We start from the raw sequence: 17,500 nt of genomic DNA on the forward strand, positions 1-17,500 counted from the left end.
ACACACAGACTCTCTCACACACACAGACACACACACAGACAGACACACACAGACTCTCTCACACACACACACACACACAGACACACACAGACTCTCTCTCAGCATGTTTCTGCCTCGGCTGTGTTTCGGTCCTTCTCTTGGCCAGATGTATTTGTTAGTTTGTTAGTTTATTTAAGCTTTTTATTGCTTATTGTGTAGCTGACGTCAGAGAACCTCGTGTGCTTGTGTCTTCATCGTTGCCACTGTTTCCGGTGCTGAACTCTAATCCTAACTGAACAACGGTTTAGATTTCAGATGTGCATAAAAGCATTTGTAAAACGTGGTGTCTGATGAGCCCCATAGTTACGTCTCGTTTTTAATAACGTCAGAATAAATTCCTGAAGCTTTACAGGTGTGTCCTCAGGTGTGCTCTGTACACCTGAGCTCGTTCTTTCTGTGATCTACCTGCTGATTCAGGTAAAGCATTAACTGGTGTGTGTGTGTGTTTTCTCTTAGTGCTGGCTTTCGTCCGGACTCGTCAGCGGTCCAGAACTCCCAGAATCCTCCTGCTGGGACCACCGGGGTCTGGAAAGAGCCGTCAAGCCCAGCTGCTGTCAGAGAAGTACGGGATGGTGGACGGTACGCAGCCAGGATGGGTCACACGGAAGCTCCGAGCGAGTAGCTGCTAAATACAAACCTGCCACAGTCTCTTTGTAACATGTAAAGATATGACTTAAAGGGTCAGAGGTCACACTGATGAAAAGCATGTCCTGTCAGGTCAGAGTGAAATCTGAGGTTTCGCTCAGGTGGAGGAAGTAATGAGAACGGCCAAAGGTCACATGACGAAGACTGTTTTTACTGTGTGTGTGTGTGTGTGTGTGTGTGTCAGTGAGCTGTGGTCACTTGCTGAGGTCTGTAGCTGCAGCTGGTTCCAGTGGAGGAGCAGAGGTCCAGGCGTACCTGGATGGCGGACGTCCAGGTGAGCACACACTCCCACCACGTCTGCCTGCAGCTGTGATCTTCTCTGTCAAACCTTCCAGAAAGTGCCGCTCGTCTCGCGTCAGTCCACACAAGGTTTCCCACAAGTGTCTGGGATTTTTGATATGTTTATGGTGTGACTAATGTGCAAACAAGAAATCAGGGAGGGGGCAGAGACGGTACGAGCTGACATAAGCCTCCGACCGTCGCCTGCCGAGGCGGGGCCGGCTGTGACCGCGTGCGCTAGCGTCCAGAGGGCGACACTAACCCCGCTGTGGCTGCAGTTCCAGACTCGCTGCTGCTGCAGGTCCTGGAGGAGCGGCTGAGCCGACCCGACTGCACCCGCGGGGGCTGGATCCTGCACGGCTTCCCCTGCGACCTGCAGCAGGCCCGGAGCCTGCAGGAGAGCCACCAGCAGCCCAACAGGTACAGCTCACGGTACTCACGCAGCCTCCAGAAAACTCCAGAAAACTCCAGAAAACTCCGAAATCCTTTTAACCTGCTCGCATTCTCGTCCTCCTCTTACTGTCAGGGTTTTCTTCCTGGAGCTGACCGATGACGTTTGCCTGGAGAGACTCAGTCTGAGAGCCACAGACCCGGTCAGCGGTCAGAGGTCAGGAACCTTTAACCTTCTCCAGCCTTCAGATTTACCTGTGACGGGAAAATTCCCACTGCAGGGAGAACACGTCTGCATCAGCCTGTCGGCCCTGTGATGTAACACACACACGTGTAGGCACACACAGTGCTGATGGTGACCGTGTGTGTGTGTGTGTGTGTGTGTGTGTGTGTGTGTGTGTGTGTGTGTGTGTGTAGCTTCCATCCTGTGACTCGGCCGGCTCCGAGCTCTGAGGTTCAGCACAGACTAAAGACCCGACCTGAGGACAGCATGGAGTCTGTAACACAGAGACTGAGACAGTACAGGGTCCACAGCGCCGCCCTGCAGGTACACACACACACACACACACAGGAGAGAGATGGAGGCAAAACATTAGGAACAACAACAAAGACTAAAAGACCAAAAACAAAACTTTGATTTAACTCCATGGATAATAAGATCAGAACGAGCAGCAAAGACCAGCTGTAACCTGCAGGTGCATCTAACTGTGTGTGTGTGTGTGTGTGTGTGTGTGTGTGTGTGTGTGTGTGTGTGTGTGTGTGTGGCAGTCTGTGTATCCTGAGGCCATTCACATCGATGCTGATCAGGACCCTCACTCTGTGTTTGAGGCCGTGGCGAGCAGGCTGACCTCTGAGTGACCTCTGACTCCCCTGGACTCACCTGAACAAGCTGAGGTCACATGATTGTCTGTAAAAATAAAGCGTGTGCTGCTCCTCCCTGTGTTTGTTATGCTTCTCTTCAGGCAGAGCTCCCACCTGACCCGCTCTCACTGACTCCGCCCACTCGCCCATGTGTTTTGTTTTCCAGTAAAAGTCTGAAGCACATTTTACTAAAATCACAGAAACAAATAAAGACTAAGTTTCAGGGAAACCTGAGCACGACTGTGACACAAACACAAACACAAACACACACACACACACACACACACACTGAGCATGACTGTGACACACACACACACACACACACACACACACACTGAGCACCTGTGCTGTCCGAGTCAGCTGATCTCACAGATCAACAACAGTTTCACTCAGCTGCACTGAGCATGCTCAGTACTACGAGCATCAGTAATTGTACTACAAGTAATAGTTTGACTACTATGCAGTAGCATCAGTGGTGTATCAGTACTCTGATGGCGGTGTGTGTCGGCGGCCTCGGCGTGACTGACAGCCACTGACGTCTCCTCCCGTGTGAGAGCAGTAATCACAGTTTAGGACGCCTTCATGTTAAAATATCTCCGTTTACCTCTGAAGTGGAGATTGAAACCTCACTCAGACGCTCGCCGCCGTTTCAAAGCGGTGATTTGGGTAAATGACTATAATTAATCCTCCGCCGCCGCGGTTTGAGGCCCCGCGGGGCCGGGCGTGCCGTTTGATTGACAGCTCTATTTTTAAGCCTTCCTGCTGACAACAGGACGTGGAGCGGGAGGGGACGGGGACGTTTGATGGATGATGGACAGTTTGTCCTCATTTCCTCTTCCTCCTGCCATCAAGTCCTGAGCGCGGCGCCCGTCCCCACCTGACGGCACTGATTGGAGGAAAGTTTCTCCTTGAGAATCTGGACCAGGTCCTGGAGCTGAGCGGAAGTTACTGAAACCATGACGGCAGAGCCACGAGGATGCTGCGAGCGGTGGAGGCGGTCTGCTGTGGCCGACCCTGAAGGAAAGAATCAAATCTCTGAGTAGTGTTGGTGGAGGAGGCCGGAGCTGCGGTGTGAGGTGGAGGCTCAACCACACCTGCTGAAATAGTTTAAGGACATAAATGTTTATAATAACATCCAAAGTATGTCAGTGTTTTTTACACGCAGGGAGTCTCCCTTATTACTAGCGTGTGTATCCGGAACGAGATGACGCTACTGCGCATGTCCACGCAATCAGCTGCTGAGCGGAGAAGGCGGGGTTTGTGACGTAGCAGGAAGCGTTGATCACGCGTGTCTGTGCGTGTGGAGAGTTTCACAGTGAGTATTTATTTGTCTCGTTTTCCTCTTTTTAATTTATTTTTTCTTTTAATCTGAAAGGTCTTCGCAGACCGGAAGCTTCTGTTAGCATCAGGTCAACGGTAGCAGCCGCGCGGGGCGACACGGACACGTGTGCGCGCGCTCTCGTGTCGAACTTTAAACACGCCGCTCTGTGGTGGGTTCAGCTCCTCGTGGGCCTGACTCACAGCTGACTGAAGGTAAACTGCTGCGCAGCTGGACCAATGAGAGAAGCGCTTCTTCAAACTGTTTGTGAGTGGAGTTTGGTGTGAGAGTGACTCTCTGTGTTTACCTGTAGTTTGTGGACACACGCACACCTCTGATGATGTCATCATCCGATGAACAGTTGTGTCGGAACAGCTCCAGCGACATGACGTCATCACCGCCATCCCGCAAACGGAAACGTCAGAAGGCTCAGCAGCCATGGGTGAGCTCTCTCTCTGTCGCTCAGTGCGTTCATTTGATGTTTCTGTGACTTCGAGGTGCCGCAGAGAAGAGGAGGAGCTTCTTCATACTGCAGGTGGCAGCAAAGGAGGAGGAGCCTGCAGGTGCAGATCCACGTTTCCTGTGTTAGCTCAGACAGCCCTTCAGCTTTCAGCCTGTTCCTCTTCTTCTGTATGAAAAGCACCCGCAGAGCTCCGCCCACTGTTATCAGAGGAACAGCTGATTCATGTGGGAAACGTTGTCTCACTGAGAGGCAGCAACACAATCACAATGTGGATTTGAAACACAAACTCTGAACCAGGTGATGTGCTCAGAAGCCGTTACCATGGTGATCTAACAGGTAGAACGGAAGCTGCCTTCATGTCATCATAGCTTGCTAACCTGCTAGCCTCACTTCTTAGTTACAGCTTTCGCTCATGGCAACTGCAGAGCCACAGAATATAGGCTGCAGTTCCCTTCATGACCACAGGGGTCGCCATATGAACTGTCTTTTTTTTTTTAGGCTCCGCCCAGTGACGGGACAGACAGGACTGCAAAGAAGAAGAAGAAGGATGGAGCGAAGGAAACAGGACGTGGCGGCATCAAGACCTCCTCACTGTTCAAACATAACCCTGACATCCCAGACATCCACAGGTGCAGCTCCGCCTCCGATTGGCTCATTGAACCAGCTTCTCGGCTGGTTCTGATTGGCTCAGACTGCAGAACGTTCCGGAGTGATCAGTAATCAATAATTTGGGTTCTTCTTTCCTTCAGACCAGCCATCACTCAGCTGAAGGAGAAGATTTTTACCTCTGACTCGTTTTCAGACCTCGACCTGCACCCTCACTTGGTAACACACACACACAGACACACACACACACACACACAGACACACACACACAGACACACAGACACACACACACTTTTGTCTGCATTGTTCAGCATCGCTGCTTCATTGTCAGCTGCTCTGATTGGCTGTTTCTGTCTTCTAGGTGGCCACTCTGAACAAAGTCATGAATATTTCTACAGTCACCAGGTTGGTTTTTACACACACACACCTGACTGTGACCTGATCAACGTATAAACTCTGCAAAGGGACGTTGCAATGTTGTGGTTTTGTTTTTTAAAACACTTACAGTGTACAGAAGCAGACTATCCCAGCTCTCCTGGCGGGACGCGATGCTGTGGTCCGCTCTCAGACAGGATCAGGTGAGTCACCTGTCGTACCTGACGCAGCCAGACTGCAGCAGGTCTCTGTGGGGCGATCAGTCACACTGAGGTGTTCTCAGGTGAGAGGGTCTCCAGGTGAGTCAGGGCTTGTGTGTGTGTCTGCGGGGCTGTTGTGGGTGTTTCTTGTACGTGCATATCGATGCAGCCCAGTTTAGTTCCTGAAGCGTGGTGTTGTTTTTGAAGGTCACATGTTCCAACATGAACTGCTGTCTGTAACGAGGAGGAAGGTTTGTTAGATTGCTCTGTGAGGAAAGTCATTCAGCAACATGTCCTGATGAAAGCCCCCCAAACGTGTCTGCAGGTAAAACTCTGTCCTACGCCGTCCCGCTGGTCCAGAGTCTTCAGTCGATCCAGCCGAAGGTCAGCAGGTCAGATGGTCCTCTGGCTCTCATCATCGTCCCCACCAGAGAGGTTCGGTCAGATTAGCACGTTTCACTGTAGTGTCGTACGAGACTTCCTGTTCACACGCTGAAGGTTGGCTCTTCTTCTGTTTGTCAGCTCGCCCAGCAGACCTTCCAGACCTTCCAGAAACTTCTGAAGGTAACACAGCATCCACAGCTGTTGTTTCATGTTGTACTCTGTGGTTAAAGTCTCTAAAGCAGATGGAGGCGCTCGTTCTAAACGAGGTGTTACCTCTGTCACATGGACACGCTCCCGTCCACCACAAACCCACCAAACACAGTCAAACGTTAGACTGCGGCACAACGCCAGAGAACCACCGAGGGAGCGGTGGCCATTACAAAGGTTTCTATAAATATGTGGTTTGTGCATCGGGCTAAAGTCCAGGTAGCGGCGCCGACAGCACGTCACACCAGCTGATCTTCCACATTCTGTTTCGAGTGTCAAAGTAACGAAGGACGTGTGCAGCGTAGCTTACCACCCTGCAACGAGCCAAACAAAGTGTGCTTAGCGCTGCGGTCGTGTTTGCACAGCGGTTGGTTTCCTGACGTCCACGCGGGAGCAGGAATGACAGCCGGACGCCTCGGGAAGTGCTGGCGTCGCTGCGTGGGGTCAGCCAGTGAGTGTCACTGTGGGCCACGTTCATTTTGTAAGAATGAAATAGTGCTCTGGACGTGGTGATTATGGAAATCCTTCACTGCATTACAGAAAATGCATCAGCGTAGTCGTGCAGAGAATATGGCAGCATAGATCACAGCAGGTCCCAGTACAGACTGGGACGCTGTCCCACCAGCCCAGCACAAAGTCCAAATATTCACCAATCAGTGGCTCTGAAAATTCACTAATGACTTCACGGCCCCAGCTCTGCGTTTTTCAAAGGTGTGTGCTTGCTGTGGTTAGTAGCACCAACAACTTCCTGCTTCGCATATGAATATAAAACTCAGCAGCGGACAGAAACGAGAGCTTTGCGTGAGCCGCTCTCAGGTGTGTCTCTCTCTTTGCAGCCGTTTACCTGGATCGTCCCGGGAGTCCTGATGGGAGGAGAGAAGAGGAAAGCGGAGAAGGCCAGGTGTGATCACAAAGCTGTGTGGCGCTGTCAGATGTGTGAAAGCACAGCAGATCCAGGCTTTTAGCTGCTCTGTGGCGTCTGAAGCGATGCTGTCGTAACAAGATTATTCTGTCTTCAGGATCCGTAAAGGAATCAACATCCTGGTTTCGACTCCTGGACGTCTGGTGGACCATATCAAACACACCCTGAGCATCGCCTTCAGCGCCGTCCGCTGGCTGGTCCTGGACGAGGCCGATCGGTAACTCTTAGGCGTAGTTGACCCTTTGATCGCCGCCCTCCTGCAGCGTGGACTTGATTTTATGTCCATGTGTGCGTTCAGGACGCTGGACCTCGGCTTTGAGAAGGACCTGACGGTGATATTAAACAGCCTGAACTCTGCGGGACCAGCCCGGCAGAACGTGCTGCTCTCTGCGACGCTCACAGATGGCAAGTCCACCGCCGCCGCCCCTCCTGTAGTTCCTCTGCCGGCCCGTAGAGGGCAGTGTAACAGCCTCTGTGTGTTTCAGGTGTGACGCGGTTAGCAGACGTGTGTTTAAACGACCCGGTCAGCATCCACGTGTCTGGCGCTCCCTGCTCTGACCTCACCACCACCTCCGCTGTAACACGTGACCCCGAAGCAGCCAGCCAATCAGAGAGCTTTGCTGTGCCTGAGGCTCTGAAGCAGTTTGTGGTGGTGGTTCCCAGTAAGGTCAGACTGGTCTGCCTGGCTGCTTTCATACTGGACAAATGCAAGGTGAACAGTCCGGTGGTCATAACGACAACTGCAAGGCACGGCGACTGTGCAGCTGAAAAGCTCAAATCTGATTGGTCCTCGATGTTTTCCTTTCAGTTTTCTCAGAACGACAAACTCATCGTCTTCATCTCGAGCTGCGAGGCCGTCAAGTTCCTTCACTCGCTCCTCACCGCTGTCCTCTCCAGGCCCTCAGCCAATCACAAACCTCTCAGGTTCCTGCGTCTCCATGGCAACATGAAGCAGGAGGTAATGCTGCGGTTTTGCCACCGTTTCTGCTGCTGTCCGTCTCTGTGTTAAATGCGTGTTTGTTTTCCCCACCAGGACCGCACGGAGGCCTTCCAGCAGTTTTCGGCGTCGCAGTCGGGAGCGCTGCTCTGTACGGTCGGTATCCTTTAACCTGCAGTGCGCGCTGTGACCACCAGGGGGCAGACTGTATTTTAAACGCAACACATGACTGTACATATATGTAATACATATGTAAGTGGTGTCCAAATTCATGGGCTGCATCCTCCTGAGGACCCGGCCTTCGCGGTCTACGTGGGCCGGGTCCTCAGGAGGTCGGGTAGGCCGGAAGTAAACAGCTGTGAAATGTGACGGTCTAGCCTTCTGATCAGCGTCACCGCTGTGTGGGTGGAGTTTAATAAACTCGTCCGTCTGCTCCTTGCTATCTAAAATATAACAGGACACTGGAGGAAACTCTCGACCGTCTCACACTTCTGTTTAATCAGTTTTCTGTTTGACGTTTATTCAGCTGTGTGAAAACCACCCGGGGGATTAATAAAGTTTTATTTTATCTAATCTAATAACTTTAATCTCAGCCAAACAGATTTACTCACGAACAAACAAAACACTGAAAAAAGCCCAACAATAACATTTTAGGTTGTCTAAGTGACTTATATATTACGTTTAACCCGAGCAGCGAAAGTCCGCGGTGATCTGAAAATGATGTGCCGGGAGTTGTGCCGTTCTCGGCGGCTTCAGTGACCCTCGAGCTCCCAGCGAGCTATCGAGCTGGTGGGTAGCAGACGTCTCCGAAAACGTCGAAGCACTTTTGCAAATATGCGATATCTTGATAAACCGAGCAGATATTTGATGTTTACACAGCTACTTTCTGAAAATATGTTAAAAGTTTATTTTGTGACCCAGAAAGATTAGTAAGAGTAATTTTAAAACTTAGTAGCTGCTGCCATTGTTGGAAACTGGAGTTTGGCTGGGCCGCGCTATGAATTCTGGGATATGATAGGCCACGAAGGACACACCCGACCCATCCTTCAAATCTGGGGAAAAGGAGGACGCATTTGTCGGCTGCATTCGGAGGAGTCGACGAATTTGGACAGCCTTCGGCGCGTCGCTGTGACGTAATCGGTCTACAAATGCGTCCTCAGGAGGAAGCAGCCCATGAATTTGGACACGACCGTAAACTTCCTTTGTGTGCTCTTTGTTTCAGGACGTGGCAGCCAGGGGCTTGGACCTGCCCCAGGTCACCTGGATTATTCAGGTGACTTTATGTTATCGAATGAATCAGGATGCAGCGAGTGATTTATTTTGTCTGAAAAGGACGAGTGAGAGTCACGACTGTAAGCGTTATGGTTGGGGAGCAGGCGTGTGATTCCAGATTACATGATGATGGGTTTGTGGATGTAGCCAATCTGGTGGCAGCGCTGCAGTGAGGTCATGTGTGGGGCGGATACCTGTCGTTTGAATCGTTTGTTAGCAGAAGACGGGGTCTGTACGCTACCCCAGGTTTCCTGTCTGTACGAGTCTGATGAGTGAAGGAGCCGAGTCATTGGCTTATATAAGCACTGCAGTTCCTGTGATGTCCACCAGGGGCTTTATGCAGAAATCATTTTGAAGTCATTGCTCAGAGGTGTCGCAAAGATGGCCGCCAGGTGTCTGTAGAGCTTAGAGCGTAAAGCTGGTCGGCTCAGTAGAGACGGTGTCGTCTCTATGGAGACGAGCTGTCTGTCGAGAAGCTGCTGCTGAGCGGCGACACAGCGGAGGGGAGGAGCAAGCGTGCAGAATAAACAGCTCAGATCGCAAGCACCTACATGATGTATCTAGCCAATCAGCGAGCAGGACATGACTGATAACCTTGTTGGTTTTTCCCAGTACACTCCTCCCACCGCAGCGGCCGAGTACGTTCACCGCGTCGGACGCACAGCTCGGATCGGAGCGCGAGGAAGCAGCCTCCTCTTCCTCACCCCCGCTGAGACCGCCTTCATCACTGAGCTGGCCAATCACAACATCAGGTTTGCTGACGTGCAGCGTCATGCTGGGTGGTACTTGTGCTGGTTTTAACCATGTGGGTGGGGCTTACTGTGTTTCAGCCTATCAGAGATGAAGCTGCAGGACATCCTGTCCAGTCTGATGTTCGATGATGTCTACAAGGGGCGGGGCAAGTACCATAGCAAGGTAGGTCACTTCTGTCAGGTGGCTGCAGGTGAGGCTGGTGATTGGCTGAGACACTAAATGTTTTTTTTATCTCGAGCAATTCAAGCTCCGCCTCCTAGTTAACTCTGGTAACTTGTAATAGCTGAACAGCACCAGCAGGCGGCGCCTCCTTTGACGTTTTTGGATGTAGGCTCCCATCATGGACTCTGAATGTGTTGCCATGGAGACCTGGCATTGTTGGGCCATGTGGACAGCGTGGAGGTCTGTGATGCTGTTAGCGCGCGCTGCAGGGCGTGCTGAGTGACGCCACGGCTACGATCTCCACCTGACCTGCTTCAGCTGGTTCTCCATAACAACCAGTCCGAGCCGACACCAGCCCATTCCCGCCGCTATCGGCTTGGCGATTGGTGCCGCAGCTTTGTGAGGCGAGCGTGAGCAGGAGGTTAAAGAACAAGGTGTGTTTAGCGGCGAGCAGATCCCTGATGACGAGGAAGCGCCAGCCTGCTCGTTAGTCTCCAGACACAGGAAGCGTGTCGTCTCTGCCTGGAGCCCGCCTGCGGGGCGGCGATCCCCGTGTGTGTCGCTGTGTTTAATGAGGCTCTTGTAGTATTTTTAAAAAGCTTTAAGACTCTGAGTGTGACCCCGCCCCCGACCGCCTGCTGCGCCGCTTTAAAGTCGCTCCTGTCAGCCAGTCAAAAGCGCCGTGGCGACGGCGTGTGTGTGAAGCAGGTTCAGCCTCTGATGTTTCCGCTTCCATGACGCGTGACCGGCGGCGACCTGATGCTTGTGCCGTCACGCTGCAGCTGTCAGAACAGATTTCAGCTCCTCTCTCTCCACGTCGACCTTTATTTAAACATCTGTTGAGCAGACATCAGGTGGTACGTGGGCGCGGCTCGCACGCCGCCGTGATGTTCGTGCTGATGCGGGAGCAGAGCTGCTGAATCAAACAGTCTAAACATTCAGGAATTCTGATTCTTCCCTGTCGGAGTAAACAGGAATAAATCAGTGGGAACGCTCGCACGTCGACCCGCAGCAGCTCACACGTGCTCAGTGTCGGCTGTGACGAGCGCCCTCCGTGCAGGTGTGCACCTTACAGTAGCCCCTCCCACCACCCCAGTCTGAAGTCCTCACCTTTAACACGGGTCAGAGCAATGAGTGACATCACAGACCACGCAGCCCAGCAGGGTGCAACAGTGTGGTGCAGCGCCCCCTGCTGGTCACATGTGGTGCTTTATTAAACCGTCCCAGCGCTGAGGCGAGGGAGCTCGAGGCGAGGGAGCTCGAGGCGAGGGAGCTCGAGGCGAGGGAGCTCGAGGCGCAGACGGCGGCTGAGTCTGACGTGTTTTTTTTTCTTCTTCCTGTCAGAGTTCGTCCAAAGCTCTGGAGCAGGAAGTCCGCGAGCGAGCGACCGTCCTTCAGACTGAGTTTGAGAACTTTGTCCACGCGGACGCTCGGTCGCTACAGGCTGCCAAGAAAGGTAACGATGGCGAGAACGTGAGGAGAGTGAGGAGAACGTGCTGCTGTCTTATTGGCTGACCTGTCACTGTGATGTCACCAGCACTGCAGTCCTTCCTGCGAGCGTACACCACCTACCCTGCTCACCTCAAACATATCTTCCACATCCGCTCGCTCCACCTGGGCCACGCCGCCAAGAGCTTCGGCCTCAGAGACGCTCCGCAGGGTCTGAGTGCCGCCTCCGGGCGCCACAGGAAGAACCAGAACCAGGCCCGGAAGCAGACCGGGAGTCCGGCCAAGAACCAGAAGAAGCTGAGTGGAAAGAAGAGGTGAGTGAGGTGCAGCCGAGGCTTCTAACCTTTAACCTTCTAACCGGGGGCCGTTTGTCAGCACACGGCCCCGACGCGCTTCGTGTAAGCGAAGGAAGCACGAACGCTTTCAAACACAAAGATGGCGACAGTAAAAGCGCTCAGGCGAGGCCTCGACGCAGCACGATGTGTGTGCGCGCGCAGGTGTGTGTGTGTGTGTGTGTGTGTGTGTGTGTGTGTGTGTGTGTGTGTGTGCGCTCATTGGTCCTGCTGTGACTGCCACAAACACACACGCTGGTACATAATCAAAGTGGGTCCCTCATTCACACATGGTGTTTACACTCCGTCCACTCAGGTGTGCGTGTGTGTGTGTGTGTGTGTGTGTGTGTGTGTGTGTGTGTGTGTGTGTGAGAATCACATTAAAGTGATTATTATAAAACTGGAATAAATGTTCGAGCGTCTGAAGCTGATTAATACTGTTCTTGTTGTCATGACGACGGGGGGAGTTTTGATGGCGACCTTCTTCCTCTCTCTCAGGTTTGGTCAGAGGGAGGTCAGGCTGATCCGCTCAGAGTTCTCCAGCGGGCTGGAGCGTGGAGACGCCAGGAAGAAGAAGGAGGAGGAGGAGGAGGAGTGATGAAGAAGAGTCTGATGTTGAGCAGCTGAGGCGATGGTCGATGTATGAAAGATGTGATTGATGAAGACGTGTGAGCGAGCTCCTCCTGCATTGGCTGCTGGCTCGTCGGTCGGTGACGTGATGTTTGAGTTTCAGACGGTCGCAGAATAACGACCATCGGACCGATCGACCCTCAGCACGTTTCTGTCGCTCCGAGCTGCGAGTTTGAAACCCGAGTGCTGCTCGTGGACACGCCCCCGACTCCCCGCCCTGTTCCTGACTGTGCGTCTGTGTCATTTGTCCTTAGGGGCCACCGTACTGCGTCCCCAACATGAACCCGTGCTAATAAAAGCAGATGTTTGTGTGCAGATGTTTGTGTGCAGATGTTTTCACTGTTGAAGCAAAGCAGACGAGAGGGGGGGGGGGGGCTCTATTGTATTGAGGTTTAAATTTTGATCTCGACCAAATATGGTTACTTCCTGGAACAAAGCCATAGCCTTAGAGGTGGGGCGAGGAGCTCAGAGGAGAGCCGCTCATAGGTCACCACACAGAGTTGCTGTAACCAAGCCTGGGGACCAATCAGAGCCCTCGCTTTCACTTTGAATCAAAGCAAAACAACAATAAGAGTTTTTATTTTCTTTATTGAAAATGTAAAAAACGAAGTCAGAGCTACAGAAACGCACAGAGAAGTTTGTGGACTCGCTGTCCACACGTGAACGTCACTGTTGTTTTTTTGCTTAAGCCCCGCCTCCTGAGCCCCGCCACCGCCACAGCAGTTTGTTCCTGAGGGAACCAGTCCTAGTCAGTGGGGAAGGGGCTGAGTGTGGGTGAGAATGTGGGGTAGCAGAGGCGGGGCTGGGTAGTGTTGGTGGGCGTGGCTTCGATACAGGTATAGGTTCATTGTGGGCGGGGCAGGAGGGTACAGGTAGTGCGTGGGCAGGAACATCCTGCCGGCCTCGGCCAGCAGCTCCAAGCCGGCGGCAGACTGACGCTTCCACTTGGTCCTGCCGGGACAATAAAGCACACGTTACTCACGCAAACACCCCAATCTGCTGTCACGTGACTGGACCTGAACCAATCAGCACGTGTCAGCACATGCGCAGTAAAATTCCCTCCATCACTGATTCAGCTGACCCGGAGCACACGTGAGTCTACGATGACTGCAGCAGACATGAGGCGAGCTGATTGGATCAGAACCTGCAGACAGGAAGCAGATGTTCCTCCAGCTGTGTAACAGGCTTTAACGCCCAGAACACATCAGCGTCTTCCTTCAAGACAGCTGTCATCTGATTGGCTGCCCAATCAGAGGGGGTATCTGCCCGCCCCCCCCCCCCCCCCCATGACATCACAAAGATTGGAGAGTAGAAAAAACTGTGACAAACTGAATGTTTGAGCAGACTGAGGCTGCTGAGCGTTTCGCTCACAGGGTCACGTGGTGTTGGTCCCTGAGATGATCACTGTCTGCGCTCACGTCGTGGTCACGTGATCAGGTTCAAATTTCATGTCAGTAAACTTTAAAGTTTTTTAATAAAGAAGAAAACAAAATAATGACCAACCAGAGTCCAGGACCGGGGACACCGTTAATCTGCTGCATGTACCGGGTGTGTTTACCTGCGGTTCTGGTACCAGGTCTTGACCTGCGTGTCGCTGAGCTGCAGCGCCGCCGCGAGCTCCACGCGCTCCTGCACGCTCAGGTATTTCTGTTTCTGGAAGCTTCTCTCGAGCCTCGCCAGCTGCTGGTCGCTGAACGCCGTCCGTGCCTTACGGGGCTTCTTCAGGCGTGACGTCACCGTGTCGGAGCCGCCGCTCTGCACTGAGGTAGGAATGACGTCACGTTAGTCCTGTAAGCTGATTGGTCGGCGACAGAGAAAAACCAGGTGCAGCTCGTTCATGATGGTCACTTATTATGATTCAGCTTCTGTTTGCCGAGGTTCGTGTTTTTGATCAGAGCAGCAGATGAAAGTGATCGATAAAAAAGCGAATATTGATTGACAGCATTTATCAGATTGTTGTTCTTACCCGAGGAACGACCACCGTCTGTCGGCTGCAGAGTGAACCGAGCCCGGCCCGCTGCTCGTTATCGGTAAACGATTTCAATCACGGTTTTATCTCCGTCACAGCTGTCAGGTTAAATGTTTGAATCATGTGATCACGTGTGCTGGTCTGCGTTCGCGCCAAGTTTAATGAAACTTTTGAGTTTTACAAAGAAAGATGAACTGAAGTGAAGATGATGTCAGAGATCACTGAGGTCACAGCTTTGATGACGAAACACGGGGACGTGATGACGGCTGTTAGTAACATTTAGCAGCTTTGAGCTGCTTCAGCGTTTAAAGCTAAATATGAACAAGTTTAAGTTAACTGACTTTAGTGGGGCTTTCATGTGACCCACACCCACGGGAGCTCTGCTGTGATAGCAGCTGAACAACAACCCTGAAAATACACAATAATAACACAAAACAACGTTAAAACTGTGCAGCATCCACAGGTCTGACGCTGCGCCCGCGGCAGCTCAGCGACTGAAGCCGGTTAAAAGTTTCAAGGTTCAGGAGCCGTGACGGAGATTCCTGCGTGATTTTAATGCTGATGGAGCTGTGTTTCTCTGTATGGGTCACAAAAACAAACAAACAAAAACAAACAAACAAAAACCACTCTGGTGACATTTCCTGAGTTTCATTGTTATAAAATCTGACCAATAAGCTTCAATAACTTTAACTTTTATTTTGAAAAACTGCTCACGTCTGCTGTATCCTCTTTGATTAAACTTCGTGCATGAGCTGCACGTACCTGAGTACAAACAGAGCAGGGATGTAAAGGAGTGCACAGCTGCTTTTTTAACTTCACGTGATTCCTGCAGGATCACCCGTGACTCCATCAGTCACGGGTGATCCTGGTCCTCTAAAATCAAAGAGCCAGAGTCAGCGGGCAGGAGGCGGCTTTGTGTTTCCACTGATTAGACTCACAGATCATCATCAACTCCCCGATCACCGATTAGAAGTTACGATAAAAACTCTTTAAGATGATGGATTTCATTTCTGTCTCAAAGTGAGAAAAACACGTAACGCAGAAACTCGGAGGCTTTATTTTCGCTTTAAAACAGTTGGACTAATGAGTCAATGAACGCTGATTTCTCTAAATGAAAACACAAACGGTTTGTAATAATGAGACTGTTTCTCTGTTTCTCTGTTTCACTGACTTTATTCATCTGGTTTTTATTTCTGTCCACGAGTGAAAATATTTTTGGTTTCTTGGTCGTTGAAAGAAGAAAATAACCTCCTGATGTTTCTAATGAAAATAAAATCCGCTGGTTCTCATTTTTATTTTGATTGAAACTTTACTTTCTCCTTCTTTAAACTCTTTTCTCTGTTTTTACCTGTTTCGCTGTCTGAAGATGAGCTGCTGAGACTTTTATCCTGGAAATCTTCATCCTGTCCGGACCGGAATGGCTCGGGTTCCGGCCCGGGTTGTCCCGGTTCAGAGTAGACCTGTCCCGGGTGAGAGTCCGCTAAAATGTCCCGGATTAGGAAGGAGGAGCAGGCGGAGCGCAGCTGAAGCGGTGCGGGCAGCAGCGGAGGCTCCAGCCGGGGAGCAGGCTCCCTCCACGGGGATGAAGGCGCCGAGCAGCCGCTGCTGTTCCCCGGGCTGAGCTCCGGGGGGGCTGCCCGGGGCAGGAGCGCCCCGAGCGACAGCAGAGAGTCGATCCGGAACCCGGAGCAGCCGGAGGCGGACACCTCCATCTCCGCCCGGACTCAGGTGAGTCTGACCAAGCAGGTGTGGAGCCACAGCAACCGGAAACGCGTTAGTTTGACCCTGACGTCATTTTCATGTTAAAAAAACAGGTTTAAAATAAAGCTATCAGAGTAATCAGAGTATAATCAGAGTAATCAGAGTATTGATCCGAGGGAAACTGATCAGCAGCTGATCTCAGCGCCAAGACAGTTACACTCTTCCTCCTCCTCCACCTCAACCTGTCCTCCTCTTCCTCCTCCCTCTTCTGCCCTCCTCTCCTCTTCCTCCTACTCCACCTCATCCTGTCCTCCTCTTCCTCCTACTCCTGCCCTCCTCCTCTTCCTCCTCCTCTTCCTCCTCCCTCCTCTTCCTCCTCCCAACAGCAGCTTGGTGCTAAACTTTCCCTCTTGGTCAGATGTGAGCTCGGCCCTGATTGGACACATTCAGACGTCTGTAAAAGGAAACAGGAAGTTGTGTCTCTGTAACGGTGTGAAGCTGGCGTCGTTTAAAAGTGCGTGAGCGTCAGACCAGATTTAACCCGGAGCACGCCATCCCTGCGTTCAGTCCGTGAACCATCAGCAGCTCTGAGGTCAGGGCAGCGTGACGAACCAGACGTCCGTCAACACATTTTGCTCATCGTCCACGACGACAGCTCTGCACCCAAACACGAGGCATTCAGCGCTGTACATGTGGACACACAACTTTCTCTGATGCTGGTTGTGTTCAGCAGCATCAGAGCGCAGCTTTGATTCAGCAGGTGAAACAAAAAGACGATGTTTGGAACTAAAACACGACCTCCTCATGTCAGGCGCTCTGTGATCAGAAATGAGGGAAAATAAAATATGGTTGGAAACTCATTGTTGGCACTGAAAGACACGCCCATCACGCCGCCTCCCCGTGTGTTAGATGCTGTGTGTGCTTTGTTCCTTTCCTCTTCCATCATTCTGCTAGAGCCTGATGTTGGTCCAGAGCTCCAGTCCAGCCTTTGTATTCGTGGGGTTCACGAGTGGCTTGCACAGTGAACCCTCTGTTTGCTTTCTTTAAACCAAAGCTGACGGTCGACACATTATGTAACTGTAGGTGGATCATGTTTCAGTAAACGGCTAAAAAGACAAAACTTGCCATGGACCAAACTATACCTGTACACCTGCACCTAAAGGTCAAAGGTCACTCATTGCAGATACTTCACATTTTGGACCAAGGAGAACTTCTTAAAAAGAGACTAAAGGAGGACACTGAACTGAGATGGTGGCCTATGACAGATCACGGCTGGTGACCTCTGGTCCTCGTAGGACGGTGGGCGGGGCAGCGTCTCACAGAGGATAATGAGTCAGGACCCCCCCCCCCCCCCCCCCCACGAGGGGTTCAGAAGCTCTTGTTTTTAAAACGTCTTCACAGACGTACAGCTGGCTTCTTTTCCAGTACTCAGCACTTTTTAGCTCAGCTCTGTGAAACAGCTCAACATTTTATTCAAGTTATCTGGAAACAGAAAAGCATCGTCAGCTAACAGAACTGGTCCCAGTACAGAGACTGGGACTCCTCTCTGACCACATGTTGTTCGGAGGAGTCTTTAAGTCGTCTCGCTGTGAGAACTTTTCATCTT

The 17,500-nt window shown here is 51.8% G+C and overlaps 4 protein-coding genes across 5 annotated transcripts in view; 2 read left to right on the forward strand and 2 right to left on the reverse strand.

Moving 5' to 3' along the window:
* The window catches only part of ak8 (adenylate kinase 8), a 7,992-nt gene extending 5,706 nt beyond the window's left edge, over positions 1-2,286 (forward strand). Inside the window, exons 10-15 of the mRNA XM_087849619.1 lie at positions 496-618; positions 869-958; positions 1,242-1,383; positions 1,490-1,570; positions 1,771-1,900; positions 2,122-2,286. Coding sequence (XP_087705745.1) covers positions 496-618; positions 869-958; positions 1,242-1,383; positions 1,490-1,570; positions 1,771-1,900; positions 2,122-2,211 — 656 coding nt within the window. The 3' untranslated portion in view covers positions 2,212-2,286. The remainder of the gene's footprint in view (positions 1-495; positions 619-868; positions 959-1,241; positions 1,384-1,489; positions 1,571-1,770; positions 1,901-2,121) is intronic.
* Positions 2,287-3,451: 1,165 nt separating this feature from the next.
* ddx31 (DEAD (Asp-Glu-Ala-Asp) box polypeptide 31) lies at positions 3,452-12,539 on the forward strand. Its single transcript, XM_006808883.3, has 21 exons — positions 3,452-3,508; positions 3,590-3,747; positions 3,846-3,974; positions 4,494-4,624; positions 4,745-4,820; positions 4,963-5,006; positions 5,109-5,179; positions 5,502-5,611; positions 5,699-5,740; positions 6,604-6,668; positions 6,787-6,906; positions 6,988-7,094; positions 7,175-7,401; positions 7,498-7,647; positions 7,723-7,782; positions 8,849-8,899; positions 9,511-9,650; positions 9,729-9,813; positions 11,158-11,269; positions 11,351-11,576; positions 12,093-12,539. Exons 3-21 carry the CDS (start codon positions 3,870-3,872, stop codon positions 12,190-12,192), a joined length of 2,022 nt encoding a protein of 673 aa, XP_006808946.2. The 5' UTR covers positions 3,452-3,508; positions 3,590-3,747; positions 3,846-3,869; the 3' UTR covers positions 12,193-12,539.
* A 380-nt stretch (positions 12,540-12,919) lies between these two features.
* On the reverse strand, positions 12,920-15,905 carry barhl1a (BarH like homeobox 1a). Its single transcript, XM_087849628.1, has 3 exons — positions 15,542-15,905; positions 13,783-13,984; positions 12,920-13,175 (listed from the first exon to the last, which is right to left on the reverse strand). Exons 1-3 carry the CDS (start codon positions 15,903-15,905, stop codon positions 12,974-12,976), a joined length of 768 nt encoding a protein of 255 aa, XP_087705754.1. The 3' UTR covers positions 12,920-12,973.
* Positions 15,906-17,350: 1,445 nt separating this feature from the next.
* cfap77 (cilia and flagella associated protein 77) overlaps positions 17,351-17,500 on the reverse strand; it is a 9,637-nt gene continuing 9,487 nt past the window's right edge. For both annotated transcript variants that reach the window (XM_087849627.1, XM_087849626.1), the window contains exon 7: positions 17,351-17,500. This exon is cut by the window's right edge and continues 173 nt beyond it. The gene's annotated coding sequence lies outside the window, so the exon portion shown is untranslated.

This window comes from Neolamprologus brichardi, chromosome 12 (assembly GCF_056152115.1).
Source record: "Neolamprologus brichardi isolate AB-2024 chromosome 12, ASM5615211v1, whole genome shotgun sequence".
In the NCBI taxonomy this organism is placed as follows: Eukaryota; Metazoa; Chordata; class Actinopteri; order Cichliformes; family Cichlidae; genus Neolamprologus; species Neolamprologus brichardi.